Here is a 13858-nt window from a genome sequence, read left to right on the forward strand (position 1 = left end):
AAATAAGACACTGGGAGTCAGCTGAACCGTGGTAACAATGTAGTGCATCGTAGAGGCGACCGAATTTAAGCCTCAGAGGAAAAGTTTCAATTCAAGTTGTGTTAAACAGAGGGAATACAAGAGCATATATATCCAGCCAGTAAACCATCTGGAGGGTTGTAGCCTTGACTCTGTATCTCAGTCAACGCCACAGATAGTTCAGAGCAACATTCTGTCCCTATGTAGTATTTTGCCAGAATGACACTTAAAAAACAAGCTGTGAAGAAGGGAAATGGTCCAGTGGAGACAGTAACCCACACCATGAAAGAGGTGTGCTTAAACTGCCATGACAAATTACCATCTCAGAATGTCAGATTTCAGAAATTACAACAGTAATTCCACAAATCTCAGAATAGTTTTCTTTTAAAATGTTGGTATCAGTAGTTACTAAACAACTGCCACTTCAAATACCACTTTCTACTGCAGTTGGTGTGTTTCCACCTGTACAGCCTGTTGTGCCACATGAAGTTGGAGGCAAAGGAGACAGGTGAGAAAAATTAGAGCCAGAGGAAGTTTTTTGGGGGGAGAAGGTGATTTAAGTATGACTCCCTTGTCCCTCAGATATATTCACAGGCATATAAGCCATAGAGATACTGATGACAAGGCAACCTGGCTTTTTGAGATGTTCTGTGAGCAGTAAAACTGACAGTCAAGCCACAATTCACATTTCTCCAGTTTTCTTACCTCTATTATCTACTAAGTGGAGTTACTGTTTTCATTAACCCCATTCTGCCATTACTTTTAGCACATTGTTTTGCTAACAAGCACGGGGCCCTAGGGAGCATAAAGGCTTCAGAGGTTTTCAAGAGTAGACTAGGAGAAATATCAGTCTTTAAAAAAGAAAGAAGTGGCAAGACAACTTTCCTCAATGGAGCCTCTATAGAATAGAGCCTTTCAACAAATTTTATGGCCTTGGAAACCATCCAGGTTTACTTTGCTATTTGCATAGGTGGAAGGAATCAGAAAGCTTTCCCGGCTTACAATTCCAGCTGAACACAGCACTCCAATCCCTGTGTAGATAGAAGACACACTGTTATTTTTTTTTTTAACATTTCATTTCCTTTTTTTTTCCCCTTCTTTTGTTTTCTTTACATATATAAGTCTTTGGTCTATAAGCACATTGGTTCTGTTTGCACACACACAATACTGTTGAACAGTAGGTTGCATAGAGTCTATTATCCAAGAATCTTGCCTACTTTTGGCACTGCTGTCACAAACCACAGAGAAGTGTCCTGCAAGAGCTGTATGATCCTTAGCATCCTACATCAAACTTTGACTGAAAAACTGGGAAAAGCATGCATCTAATGTTTAAAAAAGGTATTTCTTTGGGGTGTTACCTTGTCTTCTTTGGGACATGGTTTCTAAATCTTTGATGAAAAAGGAGTGCAAAATTATTTTACAGACATCTTAAATTTTATTTGTAGAAGGGACAAAATATTGCTGAGTGTTCCAAGTTTGCTATGAATTATTGTGCTAGTTTGAAGCAAGCTAGAATGTTTTGGTAACAGAACTAGATAATGGGCAGTGAAATGAAAAACAATTGATGTCAACTTCTCTCACAGTCACGCTGAGAACTCTGGGAAGAAGAAGAAAACATTCTCCATTTTGTCTCTCACTCTTGCTTTTGCCTTAGACCTGGTCACATCTCATTAACCCTGCTCCTACTAACCTTGCTCCCTAACCTCTTGGCTGCACCTCTTTTCTTCCTGAGAACTGGGGTAAGGTTGAGAGGGCCGGGGGGAGGTGCTGGGGTGGTTTGAAAGCCCCTCCTGGGGACTCAGGTTTCTGGGAGGGGAGTTGTGCTTTTATATTGTTTATCCTTTGTATATTTCTGTATATAATTGTATATAACTGTATATATTGTAAATAGCTGCTTGTAAATTCTGCTAGCTGTAAATAAATTGCTTCATCTATATTCCCAGGGTCCGTCTGAGTTAGCTGGGGCAAATTCAAAAGTGTGGGGGGCGGGGTAACCCCCAAACCATCACATTTTTAATTGGCTTTCCCAACGTGGGGCTAGAGACTTTTCAGTGAGTGGAAATTAGCTCTGGGAATTAAGATGAAGCTAATCAAGCAGCTATTGTATTTGGTTGGTGCATTGCTCTGGTCTGGTTTTGTTTTCTTGGCATTTAGTTGGTTAAAAGGTCAAATTGTTGCTTATTTCATTGATCTGGCTTATAATAAGGCTAAAGCTAAGGTTTCAGATATGTTCTGGAGCTGGGGTGATTTTATTCTTGGTTATGCTGGTTTTAATATCTCTGAGAATATTACCAAGGACATTACAGGAGCTCTGGTTAATAATGTGACAATCAATGGAAATTCTGCTTTAAATATGGCTCTAATGAGAGTTATTCAGCCTAAGACAGGAATTCCAACTGTTTGCCTAGGTACATGCTCTTGTAAAACTGTTTTTCTTCTCACAATTTTTAATATTTGCCTCATGATTTTAATATTCATATTAATTTTGGCATTATTGGTGAAAAATTCAAAACCAGCTTCTGTAAGAGCTAGGAAGAATTCTGTGTCTCAGAAGCAGTCTCTTTCACAGCAAAACAAGGGAACACAGTCATCGGCTTCCCCCTTGCCAGCCTCTGCCCCTCCTTCTCCAAGTGCTGGGAACATAGCCAGTGTTCCTGCCACTAACGTAAACAATGATAACAAAGGCAACAACAATCCACAGAGTTCGGTAGGAGCCTCAGGAGGACAGGCAGGTACCCAAAATCAGAATGTTCCTAGCAAAAATGAAAACACCTCAGGGTTGGCAGGCATCCCAGGAGGACAGGCAAACAATCCTACTAATGCTGGTAACGCTAGCCCAGTCAGTCCAAATCCTAATGACACCAGCTCAGCCAATTCAAACCCCCAGCCAGCAGACCAGAACCAAAATCCTCCTGTTAAAAGCAAGGCAGATTTGAACTCACAAGCTCCAGGTCAGACCCCTAAGGATACAAATGCTCCAAGTCAGACCTCCAATAATTCAAATGCTCCAGGTCAGACTCCTAAGGATTCAAACCCTCCAGGTCAGAAACCTAAAGATTCAAATCCTCCAGCAGACACATCCAAGTCTGTTGCTGCTCAGGCCCTTCTGGCACCTGCTAAGGCAAAAGCTAAGACAAAGAGTGGTTCGCAGGAGGATGTAAGAGAGGGGACCTCTGGTGATCAGCAGCAAGAGGAGGAAGAGGAGGCAGTTAGTCTGCGAAACCTTGTAGATGTGCTGAGACAACAATACTCAAGTGAGAGGAGCGCTGTGAGGTTAGCTGCCAAGAGAGAGGATGGTTCCCATGAGTTTAGGAATGCTATGAGGAAGATTGTGTTAGGCCCGGCACCACCAGAACAACAGGAAGAAGAGGAGGAAGATGACATCCAAGGCTCCAAGGATCCACTCAGAGAGGTCAGGGAAGTTAGGAAGGAATACACAAGGGAATCAGGTGAGCCAATCCTAAGCTGGCTAGTGAGATGCCGTGGCATTGGTGCTAATGCTCTGCAGGTAGGAGACAAGTCTGCTAAGCAGCTGGGACCACTCACTAAGGAGAGTGGAGTGGACAAACACCTGGCAAGTCCTCTTGGTAGGGTTAGCTTGTGGACACGCCTTCTGTTGGCTGTGGCTATGAGATATCCTTCCCGAGATGATTTGCCATGGGCTGCCAAGAAGTGGAACACTGTTGAGCAGGGAATTAAGCTTCTGAAGGAGTTTGCTGTGAAGGAAGTGCTTTATGGAGATCATGGTACTCATGAGCCTGATGACATTCCTTTGGGAACAGGTCTCATGAAGAAGCTGATTAAGCTTGCTCCTTCATCCTATGCTAACATCTTGGCCAGTAAATTTCTAGCAAGGAGTGATAATGGAAGATCTTTCACTGTTGGTGAATTCACTGACCAGCTCAGGCAGATAGAGGACAGCTTGTCACATTCTGGTATAATCTGTGCCATAAAGACTATGACTACAGAGCTTAAAGATGGTATTAGAGATGGCATTAAGGAGAGCATGAAAGAACTGAAGGAGGATCTTACAACCTCAATTACTAATCTGGTAAAGGATACCATTCCTGCATCATCTGAATGGGTGCATGTTTCTGCAGTCAGGAACAGACGCCCACCTCCTGCAAGGCAATTCCAGCCCAGGAGGAGACAAATTCCACCCAGACAGCAGCAATCACGTGCGTCACTGTGGATACTTCTGCGTGACACATACGGTGAGAACATGAACAAATGGGATGGTAAACCTACTTCAGCTCTTTCAAAGAGAGTCAGGGATCTGCAGAGTGGCAGAAACAGAGGCAGTAATGCCCGGAAAGTAGCTGTCACTTCTTCAGCTCCCGAGAGCAACTGCAATTGTTCCAACAGTTGCAGTTCCTCTCACAACAACACCAATCATTGTGTACACCCTACATGCCATGTTCAGCATTAGGGGTGCCCTGCCTCCAGCCAGGAGGAGGAAAGGGATAGTGGAGAGAACCGAATCTATTGGAATGTATTCATTAGGTGGCCTGGCAGTTCAAGAGTTCGGAAATACAGGGCTTTAGTTGACACAGGTGCTCAGTGTACTTTATTGCCATCAAATTGCAAAGGGACAGAGTCCATTTCTATCTTTGGAATCACTGGTGGATCTCAAGAGTTAACTAAGATACAGGCTGAGATCAGTTTAACTGGTAAAGAGTGGAAGACACATACTATTGTAACTGGTCCTGATGCGCCTTGCATTTTGGGAATTGACTTTTTGAGACAAGGTTGTTTCAAAGATCCTAAGGGTCATAAATGGGCTTTTGGAATAGCATCTGTAGAGATTGAGGATGATAAATTGAAATTGTCCATTAGACCTGAACTTTCTGATGAATCTGCAGTTGTGGGACATCATGACATAGAGGACCTGGAAGTGCCAATTGCAACTCAAACTGTTCATCATAGGCAGTACAGAACTAACCGTGACTCTTTGTTGCCCATTCATCAGCTGATTCGTCAATTGGAGAGTCAGGCTGTCATCGAGAAAGCTCATTCACCTTTCAACAGTCCCATCTGGCCTGTGCGCAAACCTACGGGTGACTGGAGACTCACAGTTGACTTTCGTGCCCTCAACGAGGTGACGCCACCCATGAGTGCAGCTGTGCCGGACATGCTGGAACTCCAGTATGAGCTGGAATCGAAGGAGGCTAAGTGGTATGCAACCATAGACATTGCTAATGCTTTCTTCTCTATTCCCATAGCAAAGGAGTGCAGGCCTCAGTTTGCATTCACCTGGAGAGGAATCCAGTACCAGTTCAACCGTTTGCCTCAGGGGTGGAAACACAGCTCAACCATCTGTCACTCAGTCATCCACAATGCACTGGAGAAAGGTAAAGCTCCAGAGCACATCCAGTACATCGACGACATCATTGTGTGGGGCCAAACTGCTAAGGAAGTCTTCGAGAAAGGTAACAAAATCATTGACATTCTGTTGCAAGCAGGTTTTGCCATTAAGAGAGACAAGGTCAAAGGACCTGCCAAAGAAATTCAGTTTCTGGGAGTGCGGTGGCAGGATGGTCGCCGTTACATTCCTCAGGATGTGATCAACAAAGTCTCTACCATGGCAGTTCCCACCAGTAAGAAGGACACGCTTTCTTTTCTTGGTGTGGTGGGATTTTGGAGACTACACATTCCTGGTTTCAGTCAGATTGTCAAACCTCTGCATGATGTGACTCGTAAGAGAAACAATTTCGAGTGGGGACCTGAACAACAAGCAGCCTTTGATCAAATCAAACGAGAAGTAGTCCATGCAGTGGGCTTGGGTCCTGTGAGATCTGGTCCAGACATTAAAAACATTCTGTACACGGCTGCCAGTGACAATGGTCCAACTTGGAGTCTTTGGCAGAGAGCTCTAAATGAGACACGTGGTCGTCCACTTGGTTTCTGGGGACGTTGTTACAGAGGTTCAGAGACAAATTACACTGCAACAGAGAAAGAGATTCTAGCAGCCTATGAGGGAGTGAAAGCAGCTTCTGAAGTGATTGGAACTGAGTCACAATTGCTTTTAGCTCCTAGACTGCCAGTTCTTAACTGGATGTTCAAAGGCAAAGGTTCATCACCACATCATGCCACAGATGCAACCTGGTCTAAATGGATGGCTTTGATAACCCAACGAGCACGAATGGGTAATCTTGACCGACCTGGTCTGGTGGAGGTGATCACCAACTGGCCGGAAGGCACAGACTGTTCCAAACCTCCAGAGGAGAAAATAACTCGTGCTGAGGAAGCTCCTCCCTATGGTGATCTCTCTGATCAGGAAAAGAACTATGCTTTGTTCACAGATGGTTCCTGTCGTCTTGTTGGGAACAAGCGAATATGGAAGTCAGCGGTTTGGAGTCCAACCAGGAGAGTTACCGAAACGAAAGATGGAGAAGGAGAATCCAGTCAGTTTGCTGAGGTAAAAGCTGTTCAACTTGCTCTTGATGTGGCTGAACGTGAGAAGTGGCCTATCCTTTACCTCTACACCGACTCGTGGATGGTAGCCAATGCTCTATGGGGTTGGCTAAAGGACTGGAAGAAGAATGGTTGGCAGAGGAAAGGAAAGCCTATTTGGTGTGCTGATCTATGGCAGGACATTGATGCACGGCTGGAGAGAACTCCAGTGAAGGTGCGGCACGTAGATGCACACATGCCTAAGAGCAGAGCCAATGAGGAACATCACCATAACCAGAAGGCAGATCAAGCTGCTAAGATTGCTCAAGTTGATACCAACTCTGAACTTGACATTGACCTTGATTGGAAACACCGAGGTGAGTTGTTCTTAGCTCGGTGGGCCCATGATTCCTCTGGACATCAAGGCAGAGATGGAACATACCGATGGGCTCGTGATAGGTCAATTGACTTGTCCATGGACGCTATCACCCAAGTCATCTATGACTGTGACATTTGTGCTGCTATTAAGCAGGCTAAGCGAATCAAGCCCTTATGGTATGGTGAGAGATGGTCAAAGTACAAGTATGGTGAAGCCTGGCAGATTGACTACATCACTTTACCTCGATCACGTTCTGGCAAGCAGTATGTGCTAACGATGGTAGAAGCCAGCACTGGATGGTTGGAAACCTATCCAGTTCCACATGCTACTGCACGTAACACCATTGTTGGTTTGGAGAGACAGATCTTGTGGAGACATGGAACTCCAGAGAGAATTGAGTCAGACAATGGTACTCATTTCAAGAACAATCTTGTGAAAAACTGGGCCAAAGAGCATGGTATTGAATGGATCTACCACATACCCTACTATGCACCAGCTTCAGGGAAGATTGAGCGCTACAATGGTTTGCTGAAAACCACCCTAAAAGCCATGGGGGGTGGAACTCTGAAAAACTGGGACAAACATTTAGCACAAGCTACTTGGTTGGTAAATAGTAGAGGTTCAGTAAACAGAGCAGGACCTGCACAATCAGATTTGGTCCAAACAGTAGATGGTGATAAAGTTCCTGTTGTACGTGAGAAGAATCTGTTAGGGAAAACTGTTTGGGTATTTTCTCCTTCGGGCGAAGGGAAACCTGTCCGAGGGGTGGTTTCTGCTGAAGGTCCTGGTCATACATACTGGGTAATGCAGGAGAATGGTGAAATCCAGTGTATTCCACAGAGAAATTTAACCTTAGCTGAGAGAGTTTAAATTCAAGCTGTTAGGAGTTTTCTGTTCTAGGTAACATCGGCGCCCAACACTGAGAAAATCTACGATAGAATCTACAGTACGTGAGCACGAACCCAATATCACCTGGGAGTCCCTGTTCTGAGCTTTTGAATCACCTACATCTGATTGAAGTGTGAACTGAACTTGTATATATTATTTTAGTGTAAATATTGGTTTAGATTAGATTGGATAATTCTCAGCGATACTCTGAGCGAAGTAGACAGGGGTGGATTGTGCTAGTTTGAAGCAAGCTAGAATGTTTTGGTAACAGAACTAGATAATGGGCAGTGAAATGAAAAACAATTGATGTCAACTTCTCTCACAGTCACGCTGAGAACTCTGGGAAGAAGAAGAAAACATTCTCCATTTTGTCTCTCACTCTTGCTTTTGCCTTAGACCTGGTCACATCTCATTAACCCTGCTCCTACTAACCTTGCTCCCTAACCTCTTGGCTGCACCTCTTTTCTTCCTGAGAACTGGGGTAAGGTTGAGAGGGCCGGGGGGAGGTGTTGGGGTGGTTTGAAAGCCCCTCCTGGGGACTCAGGTTTCTGGGAGGGGAGTTGTGCTTTTATATTGTTTATCCTTTGTATATTTCTGTATATAATTGTATATAACTGTATATATTGTAAATAGCTGCTTGTAAATTCTGCTAGCTGTAAATAAATTGCTTCATCTATATTCCCAGGGTCCGTCTGAGTTAGCTGGGGCAAATTCAAAAGTGTGGGGGGCGGGGTAACCCCCAAACCATCACAATTATGTTAAGTGAATTTTGTTCAAGTTTTTGTGCATTTAAAATAAACTACTTGTGATCTTCTTGTGGCCTTTTAGTATTTGAAGGGTGCCTATGAAAAAGCTGGGGAGGGACTTTTTAGGCTATCAGGGAGTCACAGGACTAGGGAAAATGGAGCAAAGCTGGAGTGGGATAGGTTCAGACTGGACATGAGGAGGAAGTTGTTAAGCATGAGAGTGGTGAGAGCCTGGAATGGGTTGCTCAGGGAGGTGGTTAAGGCCCCATGGCTGGAGGTGTTTAAGTCCAGGCTGGATGAGGCTGTGGCCAGCCTGATCTAGAGTAGGGCATCCCTGCCCATGGCAGGGGGGTTGGAACTAGATGATCCTTGTGGTCCCTTCCAACCCTGACTGATTCTATGATTCTACTTCTATAGCAAGGTATGACATTCTGCCTTCTCTCTCTTCACCCTACCAAGAAACTCTAAGAAAGATGTTAAAAACTCTAAGAAAGATACCTAACCTGGTCTGTGTCTGAGGAAGCAATGGACATTTCATCTGCTTTTATTTTTCTTCTCTCTATTACACTCCTGTTCTCATCCATCTGAATGTGCACGAACAGTTTCAGGAGTGAGGTCTGCATTCACAATGGTGCACTTGAACAAACATCTTTCAACATCAACCTCTGCAGAAGGCTAAACTCTGTAGAGGTCAAAAAACTGCAAGGCAAAGGAAAGTGAGAATGAGTTTATCCTAGCAATCGACATCAGTGCTCTGGGTATTTGCACAATAAATGAAGTCTAATTCTAATGCAATTAAATACCAAATTGAATTTTAAATTACATTAAAATAATATAAATAATATCCCACAATTACCACAGGCTCTTTTTTTTTCCCTTCAATCTCCCCAGATTGCTGATTGATCACATCATCTGCTATTTAAAATATCAACCCAGTATTTTAAAAACTTTATGTTGGAGAAACAGCCACTGTAATTTGATAGGCAATTTCAAAACCAGCATTTTAAAACACAATAATAGCAAAAATATCTGAAGCAGATTTAAAATCTATAAAGCTATGTTCTATAATACTGTGAGTAACAAATCGAGCAACTATTACTTATAGCAGACTCAGCAAAAGCAACAGGGATGGACAGAAGAGATCTGAGTGTGATGCTCTCCACCACTGAGAATCCCAAGAAAACTGGAGAATGGATATTCCCTTTTGTCCAGAAGTTCCCAAAGGATACAAAATAAATAATACTCCCAAGACAGTACAAGTGAAAATACTGCTCCCATTGTGTCTGTTACATACACAAACAGCATGCCTACATATACAGAAGAGTGTGTTGTCTTCATTCACAAACAGGAAATATGGCAGTGTGCTAATCAGAATGCTTTGACACTCCTAACTTTTTCTGATGCTGAGATATATGAAGGAACTGCATTCACAACCTAGAATTTACGTCCGGTAGCAAACAGTTAATTCTGTTCATGTCTCGCCATTGAACTCAAGCATTAATGCTCCTCTGAGCAAGTGCCACCAGTGAGATACCCGTTTGTCCCATTGGCACCACTGGTCCCATTAGTGGTGACAGTGCTGTTGAGGGTCTTTGAACGAGGTACTGTTTCTTCCTCATCTGAGCTCGACTCAATGTCACTTCGGTCATCCTTTGCTACCTGCAGAATTTGAAAGAGAAGCAAGCATAAGCACCACTACCTGTAATTTCCTTGACAATTCTGCTCTGCAGCTCTCAACTTGGAAAGAGCCATTTGCCTTTGGGGCTCTCAGTGTTTCTACCAACCACCTTAACACAAGGGATGCTGTTTTGCTTGGGAACAGAGAAGAAAGAAACGCACAGTTCCCATGTACCCCCTAGTACGTTAAGCTTTTAATGTCAACACCCAGCAAGTCCACAGTTCTGACACTTGTGAAACTGAACTTCAGGTTCAGAAATTTCATTTCATGCTTACAAAGCTTACTTAACAGACTACTTCAGTCTCTTTTATATAAAGGGATCTTTATATTAAAGCTGTTTGAGATACAGAAATACACCTCAAATCACACTTTCATCAGACAGAAGAGAAGGGGCCCAGCACAGGGTATTGTGTGCCTGTGATTCACATGAGGGCATCATCCTAAATTCTCCTCATGTATTAGATTGACTGTCAATTCTTCTGTTAGGGTCCTGCTCTGAAGCCAAACAATCAAAAGAAGATTCTATACTGCAGCTACTTACATTAAAGTGTGATCCACTCTCTTTACTGTTAACATGCAGCAACATACCAGAGTATTTGCACTTAAATCCTCATAGCTCTCGAAACAGACTTTCATCAGACAGAAGAGAATGGGCCCAGCACAGGGAATTGTGTGCCTGTGATTCACATGAGGGCATCATCCTAAATTCTCCTCATGTATTAGATTGACTGTCAATTCTTCTGTTAGGGTCCTGCTCTGAAGCCAAACAATCAAAAGAAGATTCTATACTGCAGCTACTTACATTAAAGTGTGATCCACTCTCTTTACTTTTAAAATGCAGCAACACACCAGAGTATTTGCACTTAAACCCTCACATGAATACAACACATCTTGCAATACTGATTTCTATTTGTTCATCCCCAAAGGAACCCACTGGAATAATTTCTACAGAAAGACTCTAGAAAATCTGTAACTAGGTTTGTAAACCCTCTAAGCCTAACAGTAAGCACGATTTAGATGATCAGCATTCAGTTACAGATTTAATGCTAAAATAACTAGGGATGAAGGTCTACTCTAAGGTACCTGTGATATGTTGTGAAGATACTGCTTATTCTACTGCATAAATGAAAGGATTACAAATGAGGAAGTAAGTTAAGATCTGACAGAAAAGGAATCCCACGTGCATGTCATGCACATGACCTTAAACCTGGTTGCTGACTTACTGCAACTGTCTAACTCTGCTGTTGGAGAATTTTCTCCTGCACAGTTGTTGCTCTTAAGTATGCTTCCTGAACATCAACAAAGCAGTTACCCTGCTGGTATACATGTGTAAGCATGTTGTAACATAGCAGTACCCACTTACTACAGATAGAAGTGGGTTTGAATGATATTAGGCAATGCATAGCCAAGAAGTAAAACTGCCCTTTAAATATAGCCTTCATTTAAATATATAAACACAAACAACGGATAAAAACACCAAGCACAAAGTAGAAATTAAAGAATCCCTCCACAAATAGCAGTATTGCACAGAATAAATATTTTGCACAGTGAACATAAAGAAACTTACATGCAAAGGGTTCCACTTCCCAGCCTTCCAGAAGAGCACAAGGGAAAGGATAAACAAGCAGAGTAAGAAAGAGTACGAGGCGCTGTTTGAAGTCACTGGTAATTCACACAGGACAGCTGAGGCTAATCATTAAAAGCAGAGGAGACTGAAGTGTGGCTTCCAGGTAAAACACAGTTCATGAATGCACACTTTTGGCCCATTCTAGACCCTGCTGGGTACAAGGCTTAGCCCTCCAGGACACCCACAGAACATAGTATTCTGCAGAGCAGTCTTGTTCAGTCAGGGGCAGCCACGTGTCTAAAACACCTACTTCTGTGCTCTACACTGTAAGGGCAAAACACCCTGCACTTTACGTGCTCTGTATGTGTTCATTCTATCATCTAAATGTAAGTGCCATATCTTCTCAGCACCCAGAATTTCTGTGGATTATAAAATACACAGATTCCTGCAGAATCCTTCCTGACAAATCCACAGACTCCTTCCTGTCAAATGTAACAATAGTAGCAAGAAATTACATTTTATCCCAAACACTCTTCTTGTGGGAATTCTAGAAAGAAAGTACATGGTTCTTTGCAGAAGCTCACTAACTGTAAAATCCAAATGAGACTGAGATCTGTACCTTTGCCCCCAGCAAAGGCATAAAAAATTCACTTTGGAATGTACCATGTTCAGTTCTGGGCTCCTCAGTTCAAAAGAGATATTGAGGTGCTGGAAGGTGCCCAGAGAAGGGCAACAAAGCTGATGAGAGGCCTGGAACACAGCCCTGTGAGGAGAGGCTGAGGGAGCTGGGACTGTTTAGCCTGGAGAAGAGGAGGCTCAGGGGTGACCTCATTGCTGTCTACAACTACCTGAAGGGAGGCCGTAGCCAGGTGGGGTTTGGTCTCTTCTGCCAGGCAACCAGCAACAGAACAAGGGGACACAGTCTCAAGTTGTGTTGGGGGAGGACTAGGCTGGATGTTAGGAGGAAGTTCTTGCCAGAGAGTGAAGGGGGCATACAAAAAGCTGGGGAGGGACTTCTTAGACTGTCAGAGAGTGACAGGACTAGAGGGGATGGAGCAAAGCTGGAGATGGGTAGGTTTAGGCTGGACATGAGGAAGATCTTCAGCATGAGAGTGGTGAGAGCCTGGAATGAGTTGCTCATTGAGGCCCCATACCTGGAGGTGTTTAAGGCCAGGCTGGATGAGGTTGTGGCGAGCCTGATGTAGGGTAGGGTGTCCCTGCTCATGGCAAGGGGGTTGGAACTAGATGATCTTTGTGGTCCCTTCCAACCCTGACTGATTCTATGATTTGCCATCAGAATGGGCTGCCCAGGGAGGTGGTGGAGTCGCCGTGCCTGGAGGTATTCAGAAAAGCCTGGATGAGGCACTTAGTGCCATGGTCTAGTTGACTGGATAGGGCTGGGTGACTGGACTGGATGATCTTGGGAGGTCTCTTACAACCTGGTTAATTCTAGGATTCTACTATTATTACTACTATAAAGAAGAAACCCAAAACTGGTAGCCACAAGAAAGCAGTTTGCTGATTAAAACCCAAATAATAATAAAAAAAATCAAATTTCCCTAATGTAGTTTGGTTCAGTGTACCAGATGATAAAAAAATAAATGTGGAAGCACATATAAAGGAGTACATTAACTCCTTAGGCATTTGTTAGAAGGAGTAAGAGGAAAAAACGAAAGGCAAGAAAAGTTTACATAAAACTTGTTGCCAGCAATGAGTTAGGAAGGATTAGGAAGAAAGAAATAACTGCAGAGTCAGTGACCTTGTGTTTAAAATCCTAACCATGACACAGAATTATGCTGTCTTACCTTGCCCTTTGCAATAGCTTTGTAGGCTGTTTTTATGATTAGATAGGACCAGAAATAGTGCAGAATTTGAAGAATGATAAGCAGCATGTTGAAGACCCACAAGGCAGGAAAACTGCCCAGAGCTTCATACAGTTCAAACAACGTAGTGTTTAATATCCTAGAAGAGAAAGGAACAGAAAAATAATTCAACAATCTAAAAGAGGCTCTTTTTATATCAAGACAACAAGTACTTAATTAATTGAGATCTACATGGATAGTTGGTTCTCAGAGAAGTAATGACTCAGATTGAATCATGCCAATGTCTCCAGAGAGAAACAACATCAAAATGTTGCTTTCAGTGTTTCACTTCATTTTGTTAACATCATATTATGTAAAACAAAGATC

At 43.2% G+C, this 13858-nt stretch overlaps 1 protein-coding gene across 2 annotated transcripts in view; it reads right to left on the reverse strand.

Annotated features, from left to right (window-relative positions):
* Positions 1-8952: 8952 nt before the first annotated feature.
* Positions 8953-13858, reverse strand: part of CERS6 (ceramide synthase 6) — a 101485-nt gene continuing 96579 nt past the window's right edge. Inside the window, exons 9-11 of one of the 2 annotated variants that reach the window (XM_064163599.1) lie at positions 13475-13631; positions 11670-11693; positions 8953-10083 (exon numbers count right to left, since the gene is read on the reverse strand). In XM_064163599.1, coding sequence (XP_064019669.1) covers positions 9922-10083; positions 11670-11693; positions 13475-13631 — 343 coding nt within the window. In that variant the 3' untranslated portion in view covers positions 8953-9921. The remainder of the gene's footprint in view (positions 10084-11669; positions 11694-13474; positions 13632-13858) is intronic. The other variant, XM_064163603.1, reaches the window with a different exon arrangement.

This window comes from Pogoniulus pusillus, chromosome 2 (assembly GCF_015220805.1).
Source record: "Pogoniulus pusillus isolate bPogPus1 chromosome 2, bPogPus1.pri, whole genome shotgun sequence".
In the NCBI taxonomy this organism is placed as follows: domain Eukaryota; kingdom Metazoa; phylum Chordata; class Aves; order Piciformes; family Lybiidae; genus Pogoniulus; species Pogoniulus pusillus.